Here is a 26,465-nt window from a genome sequence, read left to right as displayed (position 1 = left end):
TATTCCTGCAGAGGGCCTGAGTTTGGTTCCCAGCACCCATATTGGACAGCTCCTAACAGCCTGTAACTCCAGCTCTGAAGGGATCTGCTACCTCCCTAGGCAACTGCACTCACCTATGCATACCACACACAGATACACATGAATATACATAATTAAAACAACAGAAGTTAAAAAAAATCCATAAACAAAAAATTACAGCCAAAATTACTCCAAAAATCCTATAAAATTTGTTTTTACTGAGGAGTTTGCAACGGTCCAACAGGGCAGGGCCTGTTTTCTCTTTTGTCACACACGGTCTCAAGGCCCACAACAGTGCCTGGCATGTAGCATGTAGAAAATGTTGATCACTTAGTTTCTTCATTCAATTTGTGATCAACATTTTCTTATGAAAATTCTTAGGTATTTATATTAGGGGACAAATCAGTTATTTTTGAATAGTTAATGCATACACTCATGCCAAGGAGAAAGGATAGCATAAAAACTAAAATAGTGTAGGTAACAGTTGACCTGGGTACCCGCCACCAGTCTGGAGAACCCAGTTGCAAAGCTGCAGCCCCATTTTGAAGTTAGAAGGAATGGGTTCCTTGTTCTAGACCCCAGCTGCAGCTAGAGATGATCTGGGCTCCATTCCTAAGTGCTGGAGCTTTGGCTGGGCCCCTGTGCTTTACCCAGACATCCCCCTGGAGACAGACTCTCCTCTGTCTGGCTCCCTGATCATCCCACAGAGAAAGTGAACACGTTGTCTCCCCTCTCCAGCAGAGGGACAATCTGCAATGTACTCTGCCCATCACTGCTCTTTGACTTCGACACCCAACTCCTCTACCAGGAGGGCTGACACCAGCCCTGGACCTCTGAGGAAAGAGGCATCAAGCACCAGCCTCCCTCACCTGGGTGGTTGAGCCACCGGACTGGCAAGTTTGCCCACAGCTTAAGTGTAATATCCCAGCAGCACCTGGAGATTGCCGTTTATGAACAGTAATAAAAAGTGTCATTTTAGCAGATCAGCTCCTGGAAGGATCCTGGGAATCCATCAAAGCTCTATTTACTGAGCAAAGTGAACTCCTTTTCCCAATCGATGAGAAATAATAAGCACAGCAACTACTCTGCACCTCTCTCTTAAATCTGTGTTCACTCCCCTTCCAATAACCAGGGACCAGCTTTTTCAAAGAGCATCTTTAACACTTCAAATGGTCTGCGCTGTCTGGAGGGTTCCGACACTGGCCCCACCCACCGTTACTCACATTCTCAGAGAGGAACTCACTGGCATTGCAGTGACCACCAAGACCTGACTCCTCTACTTCCCTTTCTTCCCCCAATCTCAACACTTACCTCTGTTCTAAAACATCCCACCGAGCCAAGCTAATCCAAGAGTCCGGGCCACCCTGTCAGCCCATATCTCACTTCCTGCCACTGTTCCACATAAGCAGCTGAGCCCTGGGTCTCTGCCTGGCTCATAATCCTCCTCCTCCTCCATAGCACACACTTCCAGGAAGCAAGAAAGTAGATATATATCTGTCCCAAGAGATGTAGGTGCCCAGCTAGAAGCTTTACAGGGATAACAAGCTGCTGAGCAATGGCAGGAAATGTTTACACCCAGACATGGGCCCAGGCAGCATTTCACACTGCATATTTAACTAACCCTTAGTGTCCTCCAGGTTTAGTGTCACTGGGACAGAGACAGCTGGCTGTCCTTGCACACGTGCATAGACTTCCATGTTTGGCTAACTCTGAGACAGCAGGGGCAGGAAGTGGTTCATGCTGGCAGTGTCTAGAATGTACAGAAGGAATAGGGCTGTGGGACCAGCACAGCAGAAAGTGGAGAACTGAAAGGAGACGTTTATTCAGGGTGACGGATGGAGCTACAGGCAATGAAAGTTGAGCATTTTAGTTGCCGGCTCTTATTTCCAGGGAGCTATTTAAGGTTTATGAATTACAGGGAATCTGTCTAAAATAATCCACTTGGACACCTTGTCCTTTTTTATTCATGGGCATCTGGATCAGGAATGGGAATGTCATACAGATCACTCTTAGGATAAGGTGGCAAAGGAACAATATTGCAGGCTTGCAATATTGGAAACACTCCTCCTGCCCCACACCACAAGCCCTATCTGGTCCACCACAAAGGTATACATACCTATACCAATTATCCAAAGGATGTGAGAAAAGAATGCCTTGTTATGGTTTCTTAAAAGACAAAGCACTTGGCAATGTGCCCAGCCAATGCCTTTCCACTGAGGTGAGGAGGTAAATGTATTATTACGACCAAGAAGTGTCCCTTCCAAGCACAAGTGTAAGAGCCACACAATTCCTACTCTGCAGGGAGGCCAGAAGATAGAGATGACAGACCATGGGAACAGGGGCATGTGTAGGCAGAGGACTCTGCTCTCCAAAACTTTCCTTCACAGTCTAGCCTGAGAACACATGACAACTACTTCTGCAGCCTAAGTCCCTAGTTAAACAACACACAGAGCAGAGGAAAAGGAATGACTGCTCTAGAGACCAGCAACAATTAAACTGACTATTAATAACGATAGGGTCAAAACATGCAAAATGTATACTTGGCCCAGTTTCTACCTAGTTTTCTACCATGAAGGCAAGGCCAGCTGCATTGTTAATTATTCACAAGGCAGGTTCTGCAATGTCACAAAAAGGGAAGCAAGCTGGTTGAGGAATTTGTATATGTAAACTGAAATGCAAAAGGTAGTATCAACTTATGGGGTACAATGGCTTTTCATATGTCATGGGTTAAGTTCCTTTAGAGCGGCAGATGCAGACACATTCCTCCAAACCTCCCAGTCACAATCCTAAGTAAAAGGAGAAATTAATGAAGGTCTCTGTGTCCCAAGATAGGCGACTAAGGTCTAAGGTGAGGGCAGCTGGTTCCAGCCCTTACAAACCTGGAGTGAAAATCAGTTGGCAAACAAGAGGAATGATCTATGTACTTTCTTCTTGTATGTATATACCACAGATATGGGAGCAGCTCTGCCCCTACAGCTTCAATAGACTGCTGATGGCAGACACTCCCCCCAATCACAATCGCTGACAACTGCTTGTTGCTAACTTTCAAGCGACTATCCAGGCACCTACGTAGGGCAGTCTTGCCAAGGTACAGGAATACCACTGACACAGCCAAAGTGGATGGTGTGGCAGGCATCTTTCCATTGCATCGTCACTAACGATCCGAATTTAGCTGCGGCAGTCACCTTCCTCCAAAGGTCAAAATCACAGTGACAGTCTTTGGCTCCTCTACAGGGAGGTTCTCGGGAACTATGGGGAATTGCTGAAGACAAGGTATTATTTGAGAAGTGACTAGAAGGACAGACACCAGTTATATATGGCTGGCAAGGATAGACTTCCATTACATGCAGTTCTGTTTGAAGTGTCTTGACAACCAAACCCTGTGCTGAGGGTTAATGATGGCTATCTGAAAACATCTGTTTATCTTTTTGTTGCTGCTGAGGACAGAGCTTGGGAGCCTTGTGCTCTCTGGGCAAGTGCTCGACCACTGAGCCGCATCTCCAGTCCTGCCGCTCTGTTTTCCTCATCTACTGCTTGATGGCTACTCACTGGAACCCAATCTCCAGCTTTCACTCTTACCCCAGGGTCAATTCTCACACAGCCGCCAAGTGACCTTTTAAAACCTATGGCCAACCTGGGCGTGGTGGCAGAGGTCAGCCTGTTCTACAGAGTGAGTTCTAGGATAGCCAGGGCTACAAGGAGAAACTCTGTCTCAAAAAAACAAAAACCCAAAACCAGAAAAACAACAACAACAAAAGAACAAACAAAAAAACTCCAAACCAACCTACCAACCAAACCTCTTTGCCCCCTGAGCCACACCTTAGTTCAAAGCCTACTTGGGGTAATCGTACAGACTTCAGAGCAACCTCCAAGCCCTACAGGATTCTGCCCTAGCTAACCCAACCTTGACTACATCACCTTCCTTCCTTTAGAACATAAATACTTACCCCTTTTTGCCTTGCTGAACTATCACATTCTCAGCGAGGCTACTCTGACCTCTTTACCAATCACATTCCAGTCATCACACCTGCCTCCCCCTTACCTGTTGTCCCTTTCTGTAGTCTGTACGACTATCTAAAATACCTGTTCACTACGTTACTATCTCGCAGCTACTCCTGTACCTTTAACACATTAATTTATAAAGCAGAGGATGTTTTCCACCCACCTCTTCATGCACTGAAGCATCTGGGACAGCATCAAACTCTAGTAACACTGCCAAATAAATTACTTTTAAAAGACACTTCTAGCTGGGAGTGGTGGTACATGCTTGTAGTCCTAGCACTTGGGAGACTACGGCAGGAGGATCTCAATTTTAAGACCTGCTTGGGCTACATATGTAGCACGACCCTGTTTCAAAACTAAATGAAAACTATTTTTAAAAGAACGATAGCCAGGCTTGGTAACACCTTCAACCCAAGCATTCAGCAGGCAGATAGATTGCTTGTAAGTTTGAGGCCAGCCTGCTCTACAGAATGACTTCCTGTTTAAAAAAAAAGAAAGCTTCATTTTTCTCAAAAATCTCAAGGAACTCCCAGAAAGAACTGTGTATCCCTCCAACTTGGGTCTTTTTGTTTATTTGGTTTTTGAGAAAGGGTTTCTCTGTGTAGTCCTAGCTGTCCTGGAACTTGCTCTGTAGATCAGGCTGGCCTTGAACTCAAGAGATCTGCCTGTCTCTGCTTCCTGGTGCTGGGATTAAAGGTGTGCGCCACCACCGCCTGGCTCCAATTTGGATCTTTGCACAAATCAGTCATCAGCAGGAACATTCCACTAGGAAAAAGAGCTGGCGATTATAACCACACTCACTGCTCAAGATGAGCTGTTAACTCCACCCTCAACACCCGGATCCCAGAGGCTAATTTATTCTACAAAGGGTCCGAGAATTACAACAGTATCACTTTTATGAATTGCCCAGGTTCATGGTCTATGGCCTGTCCTCACAACCATTCTCCTTTTCATTTGTACCTTCACACAGGAACTCCTTAGGTCTAATGCTTCCAGTCCTTACCTTCATCTCCAATTTCCATCCTACAACTATTTCTGCCAACATGTCATCTCTGCTGTCTGGTGTTCAAAGACAGAAAAAACAGATCCCCAAGATCCAAGCTGTTGGGTCAGAGCTCTAGTCCTGATATAAGCCAAGATAAAGCCTCATTTGTGCGAAAAATGGAGATGTATGAAATTAGCATTTAATATCACTTTAAAGCCTTGCGAGCCCGATTCCAAACCCTGCAGAATTACTGCAGAATGAAGGCTTTGATTGGTACACAGAAGTCCCTGGATGTCCTCTCAACCATGGAAGTGTGTGGTGAGGGGTGAAGCCAACACCTTGTGGGGCTACCCCAGCCCCGATCTCCTGAGAATTCCACTGACCTTTCTTTGCCCAGGAGACCATCCTCTCACTGGAGTGCACATAATCTTCAAATACTGTCTGCAATACAGTGGCTCGTTCTCGGATTTCCTGGGGGCCACTGGCATGGGATTTCTGGGAGGGTGACGGAAGGATTAAAGGAGAGGCAGAGTTGAAGTCAGGAATAATGAAGCAGTTTATAATAGATTTAATAACAGTAAAATCACACGGTAACCACCCAGGGGCCAACGAGGGTAATCCTTTCAATATTACTAGGGAAAGAAGGAAGCTATAAAGATGTTAAAGTCAAGCAAAGATGAGGATGGCATTAAGGGGGAGCAGACCAGGTCTATTTGTTTGTTTGCCTACTTTCCTTCATGACCTCTTATCACTCATGTTCAAAGTGAAAGACCTTTGGAGGTACTCTGGAGTTTTCCAAGCCTAATTCTGGCATTTTAAACAGTGAACACATGCTGTTTTTAAATAACTCTTTTCCCCTTAGACTTTCTCCCTTATCCCCCCCATCCCCACCCCTCCCAATAGTGGAAAAAAAGCATTTTTTTCCTTAAGACCATTCCAGTGATCTGCCTAAAATTCAGCCTTACAAGGCTTTATATCCCCGAGTCTTGAGCTTGCTCTCCCTTCCCAGAGGTTGGTTACCAGTGTTTTAGGTTTGCTCCAGAAGCCTGTGACCACCACGCTAAGTTCTGAGGGCCTATTAAGAAGGCGGCTTTTCAGTAAGCCACATTCAAAGGCTGCCTTAGTCCCTGCAGCCAGGAATACCACTGTAGCCACTGAAAACTATTAATAATATATATGACCATTTTCATCTTTTAAAAGTCCCAGAGAAAAGATGTCGTTTAAAAATTCCTTCTAGAAAGTAGTGATTTTTATTTCCTTTATCTCACAACAAACAGCGGCATGAGGAGGCTCTAGCTTAGGGAGGCAGGTCACCCAAGTGCGGCCACTCATGTAAAATGGCTCCAGAGCCCCAGACTCCACCCTCCTTTGTAGAACCCGGGCTTCCTCTCTGCCCTCAGAGGACAAGTGTGGGGCACCCGAGCCCCGCTGTGTCTTTTAAGGCTGGAGAGGAAGAATAGAAGGGAGAGGAGAGAAAGCCTCTTTTTGGACAGACACTCTTCTCTGCATGAATAGAGACTTAACAACACGAAGATGTTTTTGGTGTAGTCACATCATCCTGCTACCTGTTTGGCTGATGACAGTCTAGCTGATTTCACGGTACATGGTCTCCCTAAGGGCTTTATCCACCACAATGTCAGGAGAAGCACCACTGAGGAGCCATGTTACCAAAGTGGACATTTGCTATTGTCATTAGCGGGGATTTTTTCACCTCTTAACTGATGTGAAACGCAAACTTTTCTGCTGTCCTCCTTTCATTAAGCCACCTCAGCAGCACAACTGTCACCTCGCCTGCATTTTTTTTTAATATGAATGTGAAATTAGTGAAGATGCCCTTTCCCCTGGCGGACAGAATCCTCTGTTATTAAAAAGTAAAGCACTTTAATAATGAAAACTTTTTCCTCTTTTTCCTGTGTTTTAACTGTTTAAAATTAATGAGAAGGGCAGAATGGTTGTCAAAGCGATATTGAAAGCCGGGCAGCCAGGACCGAATAAGCACAAAAATCCCTCTAGAGTGTTAAATAAACAGAGCTGCAGCCCTCTCTGAATCCCTCTGTTGGTTATTGTATACATTCTGTAACAGCTCTCAGAATAGATCTGAGAGCCAGGGAGGCAGAGAGGTTTCAGAATTCCAATAAAGGCCTCAAATTAAAGACAGCCTGGTGCGAATTCCAGGAGAAAATTAAAGAGACCTCAAGCTTAAGTGACAGGTGACTTGCTTCTGTGTCACAACTGTCAGGGGATTTAGTGATAATATGGCAATATATTACAAAGGGCTTTTCTTATTCCCCCCTTTAGGTTTCAAAATGAGGCATCTTTTCTTCCCAACCAAAAAAAAAAATTACATATATATAATGTGAGTGTATATACAAGTGAAATGTGTAGAAAAATTATAAAATCAGGCTTACACAGTTAAAATGATAAGGTCAGTTTTAGTGAAACGTATGAAAAGTTAACGACAGAAAACAATACATTTAGGAAAAAGCATGTCTTACCCCCAATTCCAGAAATACTTTCAGACTGCCCCTCCTGAGAATGAATGAGGTGATTTTTGGTTGTGGGGAGGACAGTCTAAATTTAAACTGAAGACGGAATGGGGCAGAGTTCGCAGTGCCACCGCAGCCCTAGCCAGGTAAACGCTCCTGTAATGAGAGTGGGTCAGAGCCCCGAGGCTGGTGGGCAGGCAGGCAGCAGTGCCTCTCCCACCCTCAGACACAAGCTGGCGACGGCTAATGAAGCCAGCCTGCAGCTAGCGGACCACGGGCAGTGGAGAAAACATGCTTCCAGCCCTCTCCTGGCTCTTGGTGTGCCTCTGTCTGCACCACCCCACTGATCCTGGAGACAAAAGACCATGAGAAAAGATGAGCTAGGGGCTCTGATCTGATTTTAACACTTCCCAATGCCAGTGACTGTTTGGGGAATTTTACAAGCAGAGCTCACAGGACCAAAAAAAAAAAAAAAAAAAAAAAAAAACCTTGGAAGAAAAACATGCTGGGAGGGTGCATACTCTGCATAAAAACTTCACAACGCCCAGCAGCCAAGAGACAGACATCTCAGAGAAAACTAGCCTGGACCACTGTGTCTGTGAAAAGTTTTAGGTGATGGCAGTGCTGGGCAGGAGTGTGTACACAGTGGAGGCACTGTGCTGAACAGCCAACTTCCAAGATATATTTAACTAAATGGAAGAATTTTGTTTTAATCACTTTCCTGCCAAGCTAAGCTTCACCTCGTGGTCCCCAGAACCTTCTGAGTGCCTCCCAGTCAAGCTGAAAGATCAAATTTATTCTCTTTGTAGGAAGGTGAACACTCACACCCAGACGCAGCTGTATATATATTTCATACACCTAAATATGAAATATACATTTTACAGATGCTTCACTCGCTTTCTTTCTGTTCACAGAAGTCCAAAAATGTGTGTGCCAAAGGGACATTTACCATGGGCTCGAGTGGAGCTGGTGAAGAAGGGGGCATGGGAACGAGGTGCAGCATCTGCATGCTGCCCCTTGTGCAGCTGCTGCAGAGCTCTCTGCATTTCAAGGAGCAGGTAGCCAGGACAGGTACACTTCTCATGGGAAACAGAACAGAAGCCGTACCAGCATCCACTGCACCCTTCCAGGCCAGAGCTCTGTGATTAACAACACTGCAACTTAGATCAGGCAGTCTTTCCTTTGAGTTAAAAAGGACACTTGGTCCTATAAGCTAGGTCTCAATCAACAGGAAGTCCAGTGTGATGAATTTAGTTTTCCAAGTTAATCATACCTGGCAATGTCAGTGAAAACCCAATTTTGCTTAGCATTCCCTCTCAAACAAACAGCAGTAAATCATAAAACTAGAAAAGCAGCCAATTCATTCCTACCAAAAGGTGGGAGCCAGGTGGGCTGGGGAGACGGTCTTCACCCTGGAGAACTCACACGGCTGGAAGGACAATGAGCTCCTTCTGCTCATTTATTAGACTCTCAGGCAACCTCAGACATGGGCACTCTTATTCTCCTTCTACAGACAGGAAGACTGAGTTCTGGAGGAAGGAAATCTGCCCAAGGCCACAGAGGTAGCAATGGCGAGGTAAGGACTCGAGGCCAGGCCTTTACAATGGCTCCTAGGGCTCAGGACGTCTTTGAGGCCAGCCCCCAGCCAGGAAAGGCTTAAGGAGAAGAACTGATGCTACAAGACCACAGAAGGTCACATGTTAAAAATGACATGGCCAGTTGCTGAAAGAATAGAGGGAAAGGGGAAGGGGAGCACTGTTCAGACAGACACAAGGATCACCTCCCTGGAGAGGAAAGTTTGTGTTCAGGGATAAAGACTCAAACCAAAGCTGGTCCCAGAAACAGACTACAGACGGTTGTCTGATCCAACTTTTTCGGATCTCACTTTGTCACTCTGCAGCCAGTTCTCATTTCTGGAGGGCAGGCAGTGCTTACACTCCATTTATAGAGCACTGGCAGGAAAGTGTGGCAGCTACACTGTACAGCCCTCCCTACCTCATGGGATACTTGGTGCTTTAAGACCTTTTCACACTGTCCTCTACTCTCCTTAGAAGAGCATGTACACCTCAATTTTACACCCTAAGCAGCTGAGGTGTGAGACAAGCTGACCAAGGACCTGCTCTTCACCCACTCTCAATGCCGCATCCCCATAGCTCCCAAGCTCCCTGCTGACACTACGGAGCTGGACTGGAACCTCGAGAAGCAGCTTGAAGTAGTTACAGGAACATTAAAACATAGAAACTCTAAGCACAATAGTTACAGAATAACAGAGGTGTGCAAAGACCACAGTACATCTGTGTAACAGATGCTCAAGCCCTTAAAAACAGACTAAGCTCACTCTAGTATGGCTGTGATGTTTCTTTCACATGGAAAGTCACTTAGAACAACTTGTTGATCAACTGCATCTTAACAGCTTTTTCTAGTCACAAGGGTCTGTGGTGTGGTATCATTTACTGACCAAACTTCATCTCTGTGGAAACATCAAAGATCTACTTAAAAAAAACAATTCAGTGTGGAGTCTGGAGTGCAGTTCTGTTGTAAAATGAAGTATGCACCAAGGCCTTGGGGACATGGTTAGTGCTACTGGAAAGAGCATTTCCAGCTGGTCACGTGGGCATACCTGGACACTCAGCACTGGTGAGGCTGAGCCCGCAGTACCCTGAGTTCAAAGCCAGTCTGGGTTACATAGTGAGACCCTGTCTCACCAACAAAACAAGACAAAACAAAGAAAGCAGGCAGCACTCGGGTTCTCCTTCTGTGCTATGGTTGGCAGTACAAGTGGGGCCACAGGGTGAAGCTGACACGAGCGCTCCGAAGAAGATAGGTTGCTGGCCTCACGGTCTGTGCAGCTCCTTGACTCTGAGCATCACTCTCCTGGCCTAGCAACCAGGTCCTAGCTACCTCCCGGGGTTACTACCAAGATTTAGTGGGGCCCCACTCAAAACTACCCGCTGACATAAACTCCCTTAGGTGTGCTCTGGAAAAAGAGAGCTTAAGCCAGGGCCCGGCAAATCTAGCCCTACTTCAAAGGCAGTATCGGTCCAAATACAGGCACCTGATGCATGAGAGGAATATCTCAGTCTGATCCAAGTGAGTCTGATTTTCCCACTGTATCATCGGGCCTCAGAAAATAAATGTAAAATATTCAAGTAATTAGCCAAGTCACATAGAGCAATACACATGTGCATACGCTACACTGAGCAATGGACTGGAGGGGCGGGCCGAGAGGCAGTAGGGAGGGGATGCTCAGGTCTGCAGGCACAGCTCGCTAGCTCCATATGGAGCTGCATGAATAGTAAACAATTTTTCTTCTTAATGATCTCAACTTTACCCTTCCTCTGTGGACAGTGCACTCACATTAAAAAATGGACAACCTAAGTGTGTCTGAAAGAGAGACAGAGATATTTATTTTTTCCATTCTGCTATGGATGGACAGGTCTAGTCAGTGGTCCTCGCTGATGATCTGGAGAGGGCCACCACCTGGGTGAACTTACAGTGCTGGCTCCAAACTCAATGCCCTAGACCTCCTTTCTGTGGAGCCTGCTGCTGCCTGGCGGTCCTCCAGAATGGACTGGCGCCCATTAACTGGATGAGACTAGCAAACACATCCAGAGGGAAGAGAAGGGGGAAAAAAAAACAAAAAACAAAAAACAAAACCCTACAATCAAATCTGACTTCATCTAATACTCATAATCCTTAAAATGTACATTCTGTTTGGTAGAAGAAACAGCCCACACATGAAGTCCCCACACCCCGGATCAAGATATGAGCCACTCACCTGGGCTCCCCTCTGTCTCCTTTTAAAACAAGCATCCTTTGTCAGTACAGCCAAAATATCTTCCATCTTAATCTCAGAAACACTGTAAGAAGAGTACATGGAAGTCAGCTTTTTTACTTTCCCGGAGATAGCACAAATTCTGATGTATAAAACTGGCCCGTTCTGAAACTAGACCTGAAGTACAAGCAACACCCAAGAAGAGACAGCCGGCCAGTGAGGACCTCAGTTGGTACAGGACTTGCTACCACGCCCACAACCTGACTTTAGCCACCAAGACCTACACAGTAGGAGGAGAGAACTGAATCCCAGAGTTGTCCTCTGACCTTCACACTTGTTTACCCCCCCCCACATACAGCATAAATAAATGTTAATAAAAACTGTTACGAAGAAAAGGATAATTTTCTTTCTCTTTCTTCCTTTCTTTCTTCTTTTCTTTTTTCCAGACAGGGTTTCTCTGTGTAGCCCTGGCTGTCCTGGAAATCACTCTGTAGACCAGGCTGGCCTCAAACTCACAGAGATCCGTCTGCCTCTGCCTCCTGAGTGCTGGGACTAAAGTCACCCAGCAAGGATGACTTTCTTAGGCCTTTAGACGTCTGATAAAGGGAAGGTAGCAAAAGGGCCGAGTCAGCCAGTGTCCCATACTTCCCTTTCTCTGATGGTCCAAAGCATGTTACCTTACACAGTTCTTTCTTTCTTCTTTCTGCCCACTCATCTTGCTCCCTTTCCTTTTCTTCATCTACTTTTTTTGGGGCAGGGTCTCATGTACCCTAAGCTGCTGGCCTTGACTCACCATGGAACCTAGGTTGGCCTCGATCTTCCTGCCTCTACTCAGTGCAGGGATTACAAGCAAATATCACCATGTTGGCCTCTGCCATTTCTATTTACTTGTATGTGCTTGTGTATGTGCATGGACGCACACATACAATATGGCTTGTGTAGGGGTCAGAGAACAACTGCAGGAGTCAGCTCTACCATGTGGGTCTTGGGGGTGGAACTCAGATCAGCTGCCTTGCCAGCCTTCTGCCATTACTTCTTCCTAAAGCTTGTTTACTAACACAGTAGGTTTGCTTCCTGACCTAATACTTGGACTTGAGCAGACAAGGAATCATTTCACATAGGCTGTTAGAAAACTCCTTAACTACTGGGCCAAGAGCACAGTGATGGTGGTGAGTGCCCCAACTCTATCCATGACTCCTCTGTTCTTTCTCTATTCTAGAGAGTCTCTGATCCTCTTGTCTCTTCATCATTCAGAGCTGAGGACCAAATGATCCCTTAAACCTGGAGTCGCAAGCAAACTGTTGAAGCCAGGCGTCAAAACAAGAGACCACAACTGGCCACTGAGGAGAGTCTGGCAGCTCCAAAGCAACAGTGACTACAAGGCCATGGCTCTGGAATCGGGAGCAACATGGAAGCACAACCAGAGACAGGAAGTGTGAGCTGCTGAGCTCATCCGCCAGAGGAAAGGGAAGGAGGAGCTCCAGGGGAGAGAAACAGATCATGAAAAGACAAATGATTTTGTTGTATGTTTCCTTTCTTCTTTTGGAAAATGTAACAGCAAATTAAAACATGAATGGCAACCTCTTACCGGTGAAGACAATTCTCTCCCTTTCCCCAACGGTTACTCTGACAAGGCTATGAATGAAAATGCTACATCTGACAGTCACAAACCTGAGACGTGTCAACTCCTCCTGAGCCCTAAGCCCCAGCCCCCATCCTCAGCAACACACAGTCCTGTGAAGGAGAGATGTCTCTATGGCAGGGAGAGGTAGCTGCAGGAGCAGAGGGTTGAGAAGATGGGAGGCAAGGCCAGGTTACCCCTTCCCCCAGGGGCATTTTGTCCTGCCCCCAAACCTGTGAAGCACAGAGACATACGGTGGCTGAATCTGCCTCCTACACCCGAAAACCCAATGGTGGGAAGAAGGCGCACTTGGGCTCTTCTCGGTCCCATTTGACTTACTGGTTACCTTTGGGGGAGGAGAGGAGAGACAGATACCAAATGAAAACAAATGTAAGAACCTGGAGTAAAGTGAGGTGTGGTGGCTCACAGCTACAATTACAGCATGTGGGAAGTTAAGGCAAAAGGACTGACAAAAGTCCAAGGCTAGATTGGGTCATGTGGAGAGTTCAAGGCCAGCCTGAGCTACAGGGTAAGTCCTGTCTCAAAAAACGAAAAGAAGACAAAACAACAAAAAGCAACTTTGGGAGTGAAATTTTAAAACAGAGAGAGAGAGAGAAAGAAAAAAAAATGTGATAAATAGCTAGGGCTAAAAAATGTGGTAAACGGCAGGGCAGTGTTGATGCACACCTTTAACCCCAGCACTCAGGAGGCAGATGCAGGTGATCTCTGAGTTCCAGGCCAGCCTATTCCACAGAGTGAGTCCCAAGACAGCCAGAGAAACTCTGTCTTGAACCATTATCTCCCCCAAACCTAAAACAAACAAAAGTGATAAAACAGCCACAAAGCCAGTCCAGTCGTAGAAGGCAACTGTAGCCACCAAGTTTAAAAGACTTCCTCCTAACCTGCTTCTGAGGAACAAAGTAGATCTACCATGATTATTTCAGTCCTATGGACAAGGAAAAGACAGGAATAAATACATCCAGCAAAATGTCATCTGCTTGATCTAAGACACACATGTTCTACTGAAGCCTTTACATTTTAATAAACCAGCAATGACTTTCTTAGCAACATACTTAAGCAGAAAGGAACTAGCACCATAAATAAGTGGAAAGGACAGAAAAATAAAGTCTGAGCACTCAGATGGAGGTGGCAACAACCCAGGGCACCTGTCTCTTGCCCAGTATACTAGAGTGAATTGTGAGAAGAGCTCTGCAGCCCCCGCACAAGGTCTTACAATTTACCCTTTCTTATCAGAGTTCATTTTAGTTTACATTAAGTCAAAGCAATAGCCTGTATACAGATATCAACAGAACTGTGATGCCTGCTGCTCCCTAGTAATCCAGGGTCCAGTAGTTATGTAGAATGATTATGTCTAGCCATGAGACAGGTGGCAGCAAGGAGGGACCCGCATCCTTTGTGACAGTTTTTACATTACTCTGTAGTCACTCCCAAAGGGCTCAGCTCCTTTCCTTCTGGTCCTTCCCTCTATCATCTTTCTCAACACTCTTGTCAAAGCCTAGCCTCCCTGTGTCTCTTCTTTCATGTAAACAGCACAGAAGTGCTGACATTCAAGAGGACAGTAATTACTACATCTTTAAAATAATTCGACTCACTAACAATTCCAATTTGAGTTAGTCACTGTCCCTTTTCAATTTTAGGTTCATTTCTGAACCCTTCACAGAAATCAACTTGAGTGTGTTTATTAAAGAAAAGTCAGGACAAGAGACAGCAGCACCTATGCTGTTAGCTCTGGTGACTGACACATACCACTTGTAACTGTGGCCCCTTGTTTTCTGAGAACTGTGACAGAGTGGATAGGCCTACGGTGGGAGCACCATGGGCAGGCAGTGGGAAGGGCTAAGTGAATGGACCCTGCAGGTCTAGACTGGAAGGAGGGAGAGGAGCTAAGGAAAGATGGGCTGCTATGGCGCATGGTGATTCTTTCCAGTGACTGGACTGCTCTGGGCCCTTAGCACAGGATACTGAAGATGCTCTCTACACGTGCACAGACTGCAGACAGGAGAGCACTACAGTGCTTTGTGGCTCTGTCTGGTAAGAAACAGGGAAAACCAAGACCAGCTCCATCAATGGGCTTCCAGTTCAATTCACCAAGACTCCCACAGAACCAGCCTAGCAAAAAGGCAGCCCAGATGCTGAGGACCACAAGGAGTACTAAGAAGCCCCAGACTGGAGGGCTCTGAATCCAGGCAGAGACATAACCAAAAGGGAGAGATTATCTGAACAACATAGGGCCTCTCCTAAATGAGATCAAATATGTGCACCTCCATGGAACAAAACCACTCTTTCACTTGACAGATTATTAAGATGAGGAATAAGGCAAACAGAAGGAAAACCTGAGCTACCTTAATTTTGGCCCACCTGAATGACCACCAGGAACAGGTGCCCACTTGTACACAACAGAGCTGGTGCACTGTCTCAGCCCACAAATGCCCATACTAACAATCTGGAAAGTTCTGAGAAATCTCACTAGACAGAGTCCTGCCTGCTGGGAAAAGTGGCAAGAGTTGGTAGGATAGCCATACACAGCTCTTTAAGTCTGTAGGTCAGTCCCACTGGCATCCTTGGACCAGGTCCCCAGCAGTGTTTACAACTTTGTATAGGGGTAGAGAGTGTCCTTGGAGTTTCAGTTTTACATAAAATGTATGACTGGTCAAAGAGGAAAAGACAAGAATCACCACATGCAGCAGCCCACAGAGACACACAGACACACGCACACAGCACAGCATCAGTTCTCACAGCACCTGAGCAGCCAGTGAGGCTTCTGGGCTTGGCATGCATCACACCACCACCTTGGGCAGACACATGGCTCTTCCAGGGCTTCCAAATAGACTTGTATCCATCACCCTGTCATGTTTGAGTAGAAGAAATTCTTAAAAGTAGATCTGTGTCAAACCCCGCATGCCTTTACAAGCTCACTGTTAGAACCTGTGACTTCAGGTGTCAGAGAACTTACAGAAGGCCAGACAAGTCCCTTAAGTGGCCCAGGCCAATCATTTCCGTGTGAGCTTCCCACAAGGACGTGAGGCCAGTTACCTGACAACACCACACACAAGAAGGGGGCTGCAGATAACGCAGTCAGTAGCCTTGTTCTGACTGCTCTGAGGATCTCTTTCCTTCATGAAGGGAGAAAACTGTGTGCTGAGCAAATCATTATTACTTCTTTAAAGACAAATCAGCACTGAAGCTGTGAGATGCTAAGCACAGGATAAAAAGAGCATGAAGAGGCCTCCGAGAGGTGGCTCTAAGGGCCTGCCTCCTACGAAAAGCTGAAAAACCTGGGGTGCAGGCCACCCTGTAACTTACTGGCACTGCAATGGGAACTGCCAGGTGAGGATGGTACTGAGGGTTTCAGTTTTTGCCACTGGCTACTCTGGAACTCATTTAGGGATCACAAGGGTTAATGGCTCTTCAGCAGCTTACAAGGCCCATCCACTCAAAAAGTGACAGAAAGTTAATTACATGAGATCAGCGAAACCCCGTTCAGGTTTCTGACTCACTTGATTTTGTGAGAAGCCAACGAGTTGACATATTCTGCCTCTGAAGGAGCCAAAATGAGCAAGCTGCTCCCATGACAGCCAATCCGGGCAGTTCTTCCAATCCGGTGAATGTATTCTGCAGGTGAAGACGGAGCACTGTACTAAAAAGGACAACACAAAAGAAGGTGTTCATAGATCAAGGGACTGCCACTAATTGGAAGAGCAATACCCCTCACCTGCCTCCAGGTACCCTGGCTACGGCTACTCTAACACAATCGGAAACCATCACTCAACCCTGAAGCTCCTGCTTCACTGAAATAAGGCTCTGACATAAAAATGTGAACAGTGGCCAAGTTTCAGATGAATAAGACACGTCTCATCCAATGTCTCCTTTTTAACTGTACTGCTTACAGGTCTCTTCATTTTCCTATTTGCATCTTTTCGCTGAAGTGACTGCAAGGTGAAATGTAAGCAGGTGGGGTAAATTTCTCCAGGATGACCACATGACCTTGGCCTACTTCCTTGGTAGACATAGCAGCTGGGAGGCGGCAATAGCGGACAAGAGGCGTAAGGATGAAGGGCACCAACCACTGTGCTGGCAGAGTCCATCTCTGCTGCTGGCCCCAGGGGCAGGCCAACCATCTTGCTGCAACTCTACTCCGCCGTCCCAGTCAGTGGGGAAGTAGACAGTCCAGACCAGACAGGGCAGGCTTCTGCTATGGGGAGTGCGTTCCTGACTCAAGGGAAGGGCAGTTCCCATCCAGGAGAACATCCTGGCAGGCATCCTGCTGTCTCTGGCAATAACTCTGCTATCTTCATAGCTAAATGATTGCTCTTCCTTTTTTCCTTTCTTTGCTGCTACACAAATGGAAGATCAGCAGACTAAGGTAACTATACTACATGAAAGGCCAGCCATTTTAAACTTGTCAACAGTAACAGTACAGGCTTCCCATAATAAACCAGAGTCTGCCCCCAGCACACTAAAATCACCCCTCTCTACCCTTCTCGCATTGGTTCTGTGGCCAGCATGAAAAGAGACAAAATGCTTCCAGTCCCAACATGATAACTTATGTCGAGCAGATCAGGTTTCACAGTCTAAGTAAGACAAGCCATAAAATGTGAATAAACCATGAGTCAGGTAAACAGGGCACATGTCCCCTGGCCCCGACAGACAGGCTTAAAAATACCAATCTGCAGACTAATGAAAAGAAAAAAAACCAACAAAACAAAATGAAACCCACTAGACCATAGCACTAACACCTGTACCCTCTGGCAAAACGTCTAAGGCAGGAGGTACGTGTAAGATGCTGTCAGGACCTTAATTGCTCCCTGCAGGTCAATGTACATGGACACAGCTCTCAGGACAGCTGAGCCATCTCCTTGGGACACAACGAAGCCTCCCGAGGGCCTGAGTAACTCCTGTTATGTTCAGACTCTTGAAACCTGGGTTTGTTACATGAATTAGTCTGGAAGCAGGAGAGTCTGCCACCCTCTCCTGAGAACGCCAGCCTGGCTGTTCTGCTGCAGTACTGCAGAGGGGCTGGGCTAAGGAAAGATGTGAAATGTACAGACAGGGCTGGCTGCTGCCTGGTTACCAGGGCAACACCCAAGAGGGTAATAATGATCATTCAATGCATCTTCTCACATTCCTATACTCACACCTCAATGACCAGAAGATTACCTGAACAATCCAGGTGACTTGTGGGAGATCTAAGCCTCGAGCTGCAACATCCTTTAAAACAAAGAGAATATAGTTTATGGTTTAAAACTGAGTTTCTCTACCCACCCCACCTCTTTGTTTTTGGAGACAGATTACTGCTCTATGACCCTAGAACCTTGTAGCCCAGGTTGGCCTTGAAGTTAAGGTCTTACCAATATGTTACCATGCCTTTCTGAGTTTCTGAACTTATGATACTTGATAATACAAATTCTGAAGATGTACACACACACACACACACACACACACACACACACACACACACACACACTCACACACACGCAGAGGCACACATGCATGCATGTACGATTTTGAATACAACTTCAGGTGGCTTAAGGGCCCATTGAAATCTATCTGTCATCAAAAATTCTGAATCAGGGGCCAGCAAGATGGCTCAGAGGGTAAAAGCCCCTGCCACCAAGCTTGACAACCTGAATTTGATCCTTAAAACCTACATGGTAGAGGAGAGGATCAATTCCCACATGTTGCCCTCTGACTCCCACACATGTGCCAGGCCATTCAACCTACCTATGCCCAATAAATAAATATAAAAATATTCTGTCCTGGGGTGAGTTAGACAACTTAAATAACCCATAACACAGGTCAGCCCAAGACCTTAAATTGCAGCTGTCAATGTACCATGTAAAAATTCTGAAATCCTATATGGCTTTGACAGCACATTCCTGTAATCCCAACACTTGGGAGATTGAAGGGAGGAGGATCAGGAATTGAAGGTCATCTTCAGCTACATAGTAAATGTGAGCCTGGGCTGTGGGAGACCATGTTTCAAATAAACAGTCATCTCTCAAATAAAGGAAAAAGCCATTTAGGATAAATGGATCCACGGATCATTATCTCAGCCCTACACTACTAGTAATGCCGAGCAACAACAGTTACACAGCACGCTGGTATGCTTCTGAAACACCCCCCAAAGCCCTCATCTGTGAAAGGGTGAGCTGCAGTGTTTACTGAGGACACTGCCTGTTGGGTTTAGAGCAGGAAGGATTAAGAAGTTTGCAGTCACTTCTGGGAGTTAAGATTAGGATACACTCCAAACCTGCCCATCACTTCAAAGACTTGACTGGACAGCTGAGAAGTCATAAAAGGGATGGAGATTTATTTTTCCCTTTCAACTGGTCACCACCCAAAGAGCCAAAGTTCTCAGCTCTCTCTATCCTTCTGCCATTCTGGCAGAGACTACATGGAACCGCCTAGTCTGCAGCAGTAATGTGCACTTAGCTTTCACATTCAAGTCCAGCAGCCACAGCAAGGGTCCACTAGCACTCAAGACACCAAGTGGAACTTAGCATCTTACCCACAATGCTTTAATTAATCTTTAATTAAAAATATTAACTTTATTTATTGGAGGAAAGGGTGCATGCCACTGCATATGTGGAGGTCAGAAGATAGCCTGTAGTATTGGTTCTCTCCTCATACTACATGGTTCCTAGAACTAAAATCATGCTGTCAGGCTTGATGGCAAGTTCCTTTACCTGCTGAGCCGCCTCACCAAACTGCCTTAACCAATCTTAAAAACAGCTATTACCTCCATTTGTCAGAGGAAAAAAAACCAAACAAGGTTTGAAGCCTAGGATACAGCTATGTGGGGGAGGTATAACCCTTAGATGCAGGCCTGCTTCACTTTTGCAAGGCCTTATTGCAAAATAGTACATTCTACCATGCAAGAGATGATGACTAACTCATGCACTAAGGTGGGAATGCAGAACCGTACACACTCTCATTGCAGAGAGCCTGGTAATACTTACAAAACACAACTACACTTGCCACCCTGGAAAGCAGCCTCACTTCTACAGAGATCCTGGTAAAAGGCAATACCAGGTAAGCAGAGACTATTCATTCAGCACTGTCTATGAAGAAACAGACTGAATAAAAGATTAAAGACAAGAAATTCTACTAATTTGAAGAGTTCCTAAGAGACCTTTGTGTATGTGTAATATGCTTTTGTGTAAGAAACACAAGCATTCTTGTTTTTTAAAAAAAAAGTCATGGAGGAAAGTGCTCCACATTTAGAAAAATAGTTACCTTTAGGGGAAAGAGGAGACCTGGAGGAAGATGGGCCAAAGACACAAAGTGGACACTCATAGGTCTGCTGTGAAGGAAGGTGATCAGTTCTTATGCAATAGGAATCAGTATAGCTTAACCATTAATTCTTGTCGAAGGCTAAAGCCTACAGCCAAATCTAATCAAGTGTCTAGAACCAATCATTAACTTGCAGGAATATGGGAAACAGGGAACATGCTAACCAGCTCCAAAAAGATGCACTTTAGAACCAGACCATGAACAATGAAAGCCGGAGACGGCTCAGTGGGCAAACATGAGGGCCACGTCCGAACGCCCAGAACCCACGCAGACCAGGTGCAGCAGTGCACGCCTCGAAGCCAGTGATTGCAGTGGGACTGGTTAATGCAGACAGGAAAACCTTTGGAAGCTCATGGGCCAGTCAGCCGGGCATACTCAGTAGAAAACAACAAAGAGAACTGTCTCAAATAAGGTAGAAGACCGACTGAAGTTGTCCTCTAATCCCCCCACACAGGCACAGTCATGCCCACACTCGAAAACATACAGGAAAAGAAATTAAAAAACAACGATCTGATTTCCATAGGCAAAAATAAATAAATAAATAAAAAATTCAGGGGTGGGGGTGTCAGTGAGAAATAATAAAAACAAAAATCATTAACTAGATGGATGAATAACCTAAAGGAGGCTCAAAATGCCAATAGCTGCATGTGGTGGTTCACACCTTTAAATTCCATAATCCCAGTGTTCAGAGGCAGAGGCAAGAGTGTGACACTGAGCCAGCCTCATGCACATAGCAGGTTCTAGACCAGCCAGGGCCACATGATGAGATCTTGTCTCATACAACAAAAAGTAACTTCTCTGGACAGAAAATTCGAGGTGGTTCTTACTTTTCTCTTGGTATTTTCCTATGGTGTTTGCTTTGTTTTAAACAATAGGTGTTATCATTTACCCCAAACTTTTGATATAGAAATCTTTAATTTAAATCTACAGAAGAGTGAGTTGTTTGTCTATCTTTTCTCTAACCCATCCACTGCTAACACATCTGCTTTTTCCTTCCATCTGAGCACACAGACACAGGAGACACACACACACTGTAATTGTCTAAAGCTATTTGCAAATGTACTGACAGCTCAGTCTTCAATATTTCAGCAAGGGCTCCTAAGAAAGAGCGCTCTTCTACTAACCACCATGAACAACTCGGAGGGAATCAGAGAAACATCCTTTCTCATCAGCCAACACTATCAAATTTCTCCACTCTACCTGAGATGACTCCTATGGATGCTTTTCTTTCCAGTCCAGAAGTGAGCAATGAACACAATCCTTGCTCAAGAGCTCTAGATTTCCTTAATCTGGAATGGTACCAGTGGTGGTCTGAATGAAAATAGCCCCCACAGACTCAGAGGGAGTGGCATTACTGGAGGTACAGCCTTGTTGGAGGAAGTGTCACTGGGGGTAGGAGTGGGCTTTGAAGTTCAGAAGCTCCAGCTGGGCCCAGGGGCTCTCTCTCCTCCTGCCTACTGATCCAGAGATAGAACTCTCAGCTACTTCTCAAGCACCTTGTCTGCCTGCACGCCTCCATGCTTCCTGCCATGACGATAATGGACTAAACATCTGAACCTGTAAGCCAGCCCCAATTAAATATTTTTCTTTATAAGAGTTGCCATGGTCATGGTGTCTCTTCACAGCAATAGTACATTAACTAAGACACAGTGCTCCTGCTTTCCATAGACTTTACGGTTTTACATTTTTTTTTTTTTTATGTGTATGTGTCTGAGCCTGAATGTATGTTTATGTGTACCATGTGCATACAGGAGTAGTGGAGACCAGAAGAGGGCGCAGAATCTCCTGGAACTGGAGCTACAGGCAGTTGTGAACTACTGATATGGGTGCTAGGAACCAAACCTAGGTACTCTGCAAGAGCAGCCAGTGCTCCTAACTGTTGAACCATCTCTCCAGCTCCTTGTTTATTTTATTGATGCTGTCCAAAGAAACATTCCACACTCCAGGTATACCTACTTGCTTCCACATGGTAGGGTTCAGGCAGGCATTCTGGCAGAATGGTACCTTTGGGGCAATGTATACTACTCACGGCTCCATGACATAGGGAGGCCTGCTGACTGACATGGGAAATGCTGTGCTTAATCAGTGAGGTAAGTGGTATCTGTTAGACCCCAAAATCTAGGGTCTCAAGTGGGTACCCCAAGAACCCAGACTCCAGTCCAGTTGATGCAACAGCACGAGATTTTTATTGAAGCGACTGTACAGACGGGCTACTCTTGTCCTGAGAGCAAGAGTCGCATCTTACTGTAGCTACATGGGTGCTTTTAAAGGAAAAACCCACAAAAGCCATAAGATTACAATTCCCATACGATTTCGTTTCACAAGATCATGGTCTGATCACAGAGTGGGTACAGTCACGTCCGCATGTACATTCTTCCTGAAACCTCAAGGGGGGTATCAGGGTGGGAGTGGAGTTTACACAAAGGTCACAGTGGTCCTTCCTGGAACACTTGCAACTATCCCAGTCACAGTTGAGCACATCTCTTAACAGAAATCTTTTTACATTGTTACATTGTTACAGGGGTGGTTGAGTAATGCTTGCCCTTGGAACTAGTTTTCTTTTTAGTTCCTTATTTCCTGGGGCTTGGGGGGTGTAAGCCTGAAGGGTTAGGGTCTTTCAGTATCTACCAGCTCTCTTCACTGAGAAGGGACATAACTGCAGAGTCAGATTCAAAGTCATGAGAGTATCCTTCCTTGTCACATTTCACCCAAGGTTCTTGATTCTATGGATACTCCTTGTCTGTATTAACTGCTACTTTGATGATGTAAAGGATGACTTTCTAAACCCACCATGCTCTCCTTAATTTCAGGGCTGAGAATGTCTGCATTAAAAACAGCTTTCCCTTCCACTCTTTAAAAGTAAGGATTTTGCCAAGTGTGTTGCCATAGGTCTTTAATCCCAGCACTCAAGAGGCAGAGGCAAGAAGATCTCGGTGAGTTTGAGGCCAGCCTGGTCTAAATAGAAAGTTCCAGGTCACCCAGGGCTACACAATGAAACATTGTTTCAAAAAAAAAAAAAAAAAAAGCAAATCAAAACAACAAAAGTAAGAATTTGGACAAACTACTTTTTAAACAAGTCTATGCTAAGTTTCTGTAAGAAGCAAGGGTAGGCCTGAACAAGATGTCTGAGCAGGACCCAGCTGCACTCTTAAGTGTATAAGTGGAAGTTAATACTGTCAGCTCAGCTCCTCTGAGAGCCTGAAGCTAGTGCTGTGGAACAATCTAGACTATGTGTCAGAATGCAATCTAGAATGTTCTTCAAGCACAAGGGAGCAGAAGAAGCTCTTAGCACTAACCATTGCCAACACTGAGGAAACTGATGGTTCTTCAGCTTGCTAAACTCTTGGTGAGATATGATTAGCTCTCAGCACTCTGCTGCAAGACACAGGATTGGGGCTACCTGAGCTTTTCAATCAGGCTTTGTGCAAACCTTAATGTTCTGCTAGAATAGACACAGAAAACAACAGCAGCATCTAGATGAAATCGAGCCTGGAGAAGCCATGGCTAGCCGTCACAAGCTCCACCCCATACAGCAAGCTTAGTAAATTCACCCAGGAAAGAGATTAAATTCTACAATAGGGCTGAAGATACAGCTTAGTGGTGTGGCACTTGCTGGATGCCTCAGGCCTTGGGTGAGCTCTCCAGCCGAAACAATGAGAGCTGAAGGGCACAAGCAGCCTCGCTGCTCAGCCCCAGTCCCCTACCCCACCCCAGTTTCCCTCTCTGACAGTCCTGCTAGGGAGCCCAGGCTGAATGTGAATTCCATTCCTCCCATCTCAGCCTCTCAAGTTAGGATTGCAGGCATGTGCCCCCGTGTTGGAGTCCGCTGTTTCTTCATTGTGTAGAGCTTGCTAACAGCCAAGCACTCTCCCCAGGTTTAATCCAGACACTTTCTGCATCCCCCTCCCAAGCACCGAGGCTAAGGGAAGGAGTCAGACCTGGTCCACAGCAGGGAGGACTGGAGCCAGCCGGTCAGCCCGCTGTACCAAGCCACCTACCTGTACTGAGGCTAAGAACTGCCTTGTTAATGAAGGACAAATGAGACAGTATATACAGGAACCATCCTAACAAGTGCAACCCAAGTGTGCTGCTTCATAATGAAGAAAACAGTGGCAACTCTAACACTTCTCCACTCTCCCTCACCACATCCTACTCCGCCCTGAGCAAGCACAAGACAGGCCAACAACGGCCCCGTCTTCTAGGAAGGTGTTAGCGACTCACACCAGATCAACAGGAAATTGACTTGTTGGAAAGGTTTCAGTTCTGTCCTCTCAGCTCTCAAAGCTTAAGCCTGATCACAGCCTCATTTTATTCCTTTAACCTAATTAGGGCAAAAGAATCACTAAAGTCAGCTCTGAAAGACATTCACCAATGAAGCCTTGAAGGCCCTGGGCTTGACAACTGGCGGCCTCCATGAGACCCAGGAGTACAGATGGAAGGCAGCTTGCTCAGGTGCCAGCCTGTCAGTTGGATTAAAATGACTCATTTATTTACCCAGAACCTCACAAAGTGCTTTTACTAACAGGGAGAGGGGGCCTGCCATCTCTCTGAGAAGGGACGCACAAACTCGCCTCTGACGCCTTCCTGGCCTGCCAAAAGTCATTATTGCCATGTGTGGAAAGCCATCAGCAGGGTACAGGCCCCCGTTGTCCGGGTGACAGATTGGGCTGCGTAATAAGAGGAGGAAGGGGAGAGTGCAGAAGCTGTCAGAGGCGAGAGATCTTGGCTGGAGCCGCCAAAAAACTGGCAACATGAGTTAGCGTGACTGAGTAAACAGCAAACAATCTCCAAACGATCCTTCCATTAGCAGTGCAGAAACAGTGTTAAGGAGAAACTTCCTCTGAAAAGCACAACCAGAGAAGTGTAAGAGCCACCTTCATGCGGGGCACTGAACCCAGTCTGGGGACACCAATGGTCCTTGCTCCTTTGTCTCCTGGCCGCTGGCACAGTAAATTTCCCAGGAGGAGAGGAAAAGAAGAGCTGCAGACAACAGTGTGTTTCAGCTGGAGAAACAGAACAAAAGCACTGAGCCGGTGGAGGGGCAGCACCGGTGACTCACATGTAGCTCTTCAACAGGAAACCTACCTGGTGGACTCCCATGGTCCACCCATCCTAGGTGTGCTTAGCTAACAACTCAGGCACCAGAGGCCTCTCCTTTCTGAGCACGGTGCTGCATTTCATTCACCCAGGGACAACCAAGGAGAGCAAACACACCAGGAGAAGTCCTGGTGCTGACCTTAAAACCAGAGGGGACTCTGGAATTTCATTTTGTGGTGCCCAGTGGCATTTCCCTGCATGGAACTAAAGACAGTGCTCCCTGCCTTGGCTCTGGACAAGTCGTAACAAAGAACCAGCAGAAAAATACTCTGTAGATAAACCAAAGTCCTGAGCCTAATTCCTTTGATTTCTCAATCCTATTTAGAAAAACAGGCCTTTAAGTTTCAGTATCCTTTCTCATCCTTACTTCTTGCCTCACTTACGTTTTCCTTGAGACAGGGTGTTTTGAGGCTGAGGTCTGGATCTTCCTGCTGCCATTTCTCCAATGCTGGGATTGCAGGGAGGTGTGTACCACCACACCCAGTCCATCCCTCTCCAGTTAAGACTTCTCTTGTACACAGAATGTCCCAACTCTCCTTTAGTTCTGCCTACCCACGCCCTCACCACAGTCCTACACTACAAACAGCCAGTTCACAAGAGCCATGTATGTATCAGGTCCTGGGAAAGCGGCATGTACCTACAAAGGTCCCAGCTCGTAAGATGAGTATAATTACGGTGAACACACACCCTACATACCTGTAACTAGTATTAGCAGGAAGAAAAAATGGAGCAGTGAAGAACACAGTGTAGTTCTACTAAATCTTCCATATTTTCATAAAGACATCCATCCAGTCTTCTCTGGCCTTATTAAAAGGGTCTTGGGGTGATCTGTTTGTCTTTGTCAGCCTCTATAGCAAGTTGTCAAAGGCTGATTCAGGGGGCTGGAGATATTGCTTAGCAGTTAAGAACACTGACTGCTCTTCCAGAGGACATGGGTTCAATTCCCAACAACCATAAGGCAGCTCACAAGTGTCTGTAACTCTAGTTCCAGGGCTTCTGACACTATCACATAGACCTACATGCAGGCAAAACACCAATGAACATAAAATAAAAATAAATTATTAAAAAAAGTAAAAGGCTTGGTATAAAGGAGAAAATCCCCACACAACAATTAACATGATTCCTTTCATCAAGAGAAACCAGTTCTCCATCTGCCTTGTCCTGACA

General features: G+C 45.9%; 1 protein-coding gene across 2 annotated transcripts in view; it reads right to left on the bottom strand.

Annotated features, from left to right (window-relative positions):
- Ddx31 (DEAD-box helicase 31) overlaps positions 1 to 26,465 on the bottom strand; it is a 71,539-nt gene that overhangs the window by 15,098 nt on the left and 29,976 nt on the right. For both annotated transcript variants that reach the window (XM_059259919.1, XM_059259918.1), the window contains exons 15-18: positions 18,066 to 18,116; positions 16,406 to 16,545; positions 11,270 to 11,351; positions 5,389 to 5,500 (exon numbers count right to left, since the gene is read on the bottom strand). In XM_059259919.1, coding sequence (XP_059115902.1) covers positions 5,389 to 5,500; positions 11,270 to 11,351; positions 16,406 to 16,545; positions 18,066 to 18,116 — 385 coding nt within the window. The remainder of the gene's footprint in view (positions 1 to 5,388; positions 5,501 to 11,269; positions 11,352 to 16,405; positions 16,546 to 18,065; positions 18,117 to 26,465) is intronic.

This window comes from Peromyscus eremicus, chromosome 4, assembly GCF_949786415.1.
Source record: "Peromyscus eremicus chromosome 4, PerEre_H2_v1, whole genome shotgun sequence".
Taxonomy (NCBI): Eukaryota; Metazoa; Chordata; class Mammalia; order Rodentia; family Cricetidae; genus Peromyscus; species Peromyscus eremicus.
This window is presented reverse-complemented; position numbering and strand designations above follow the sequence as displayed.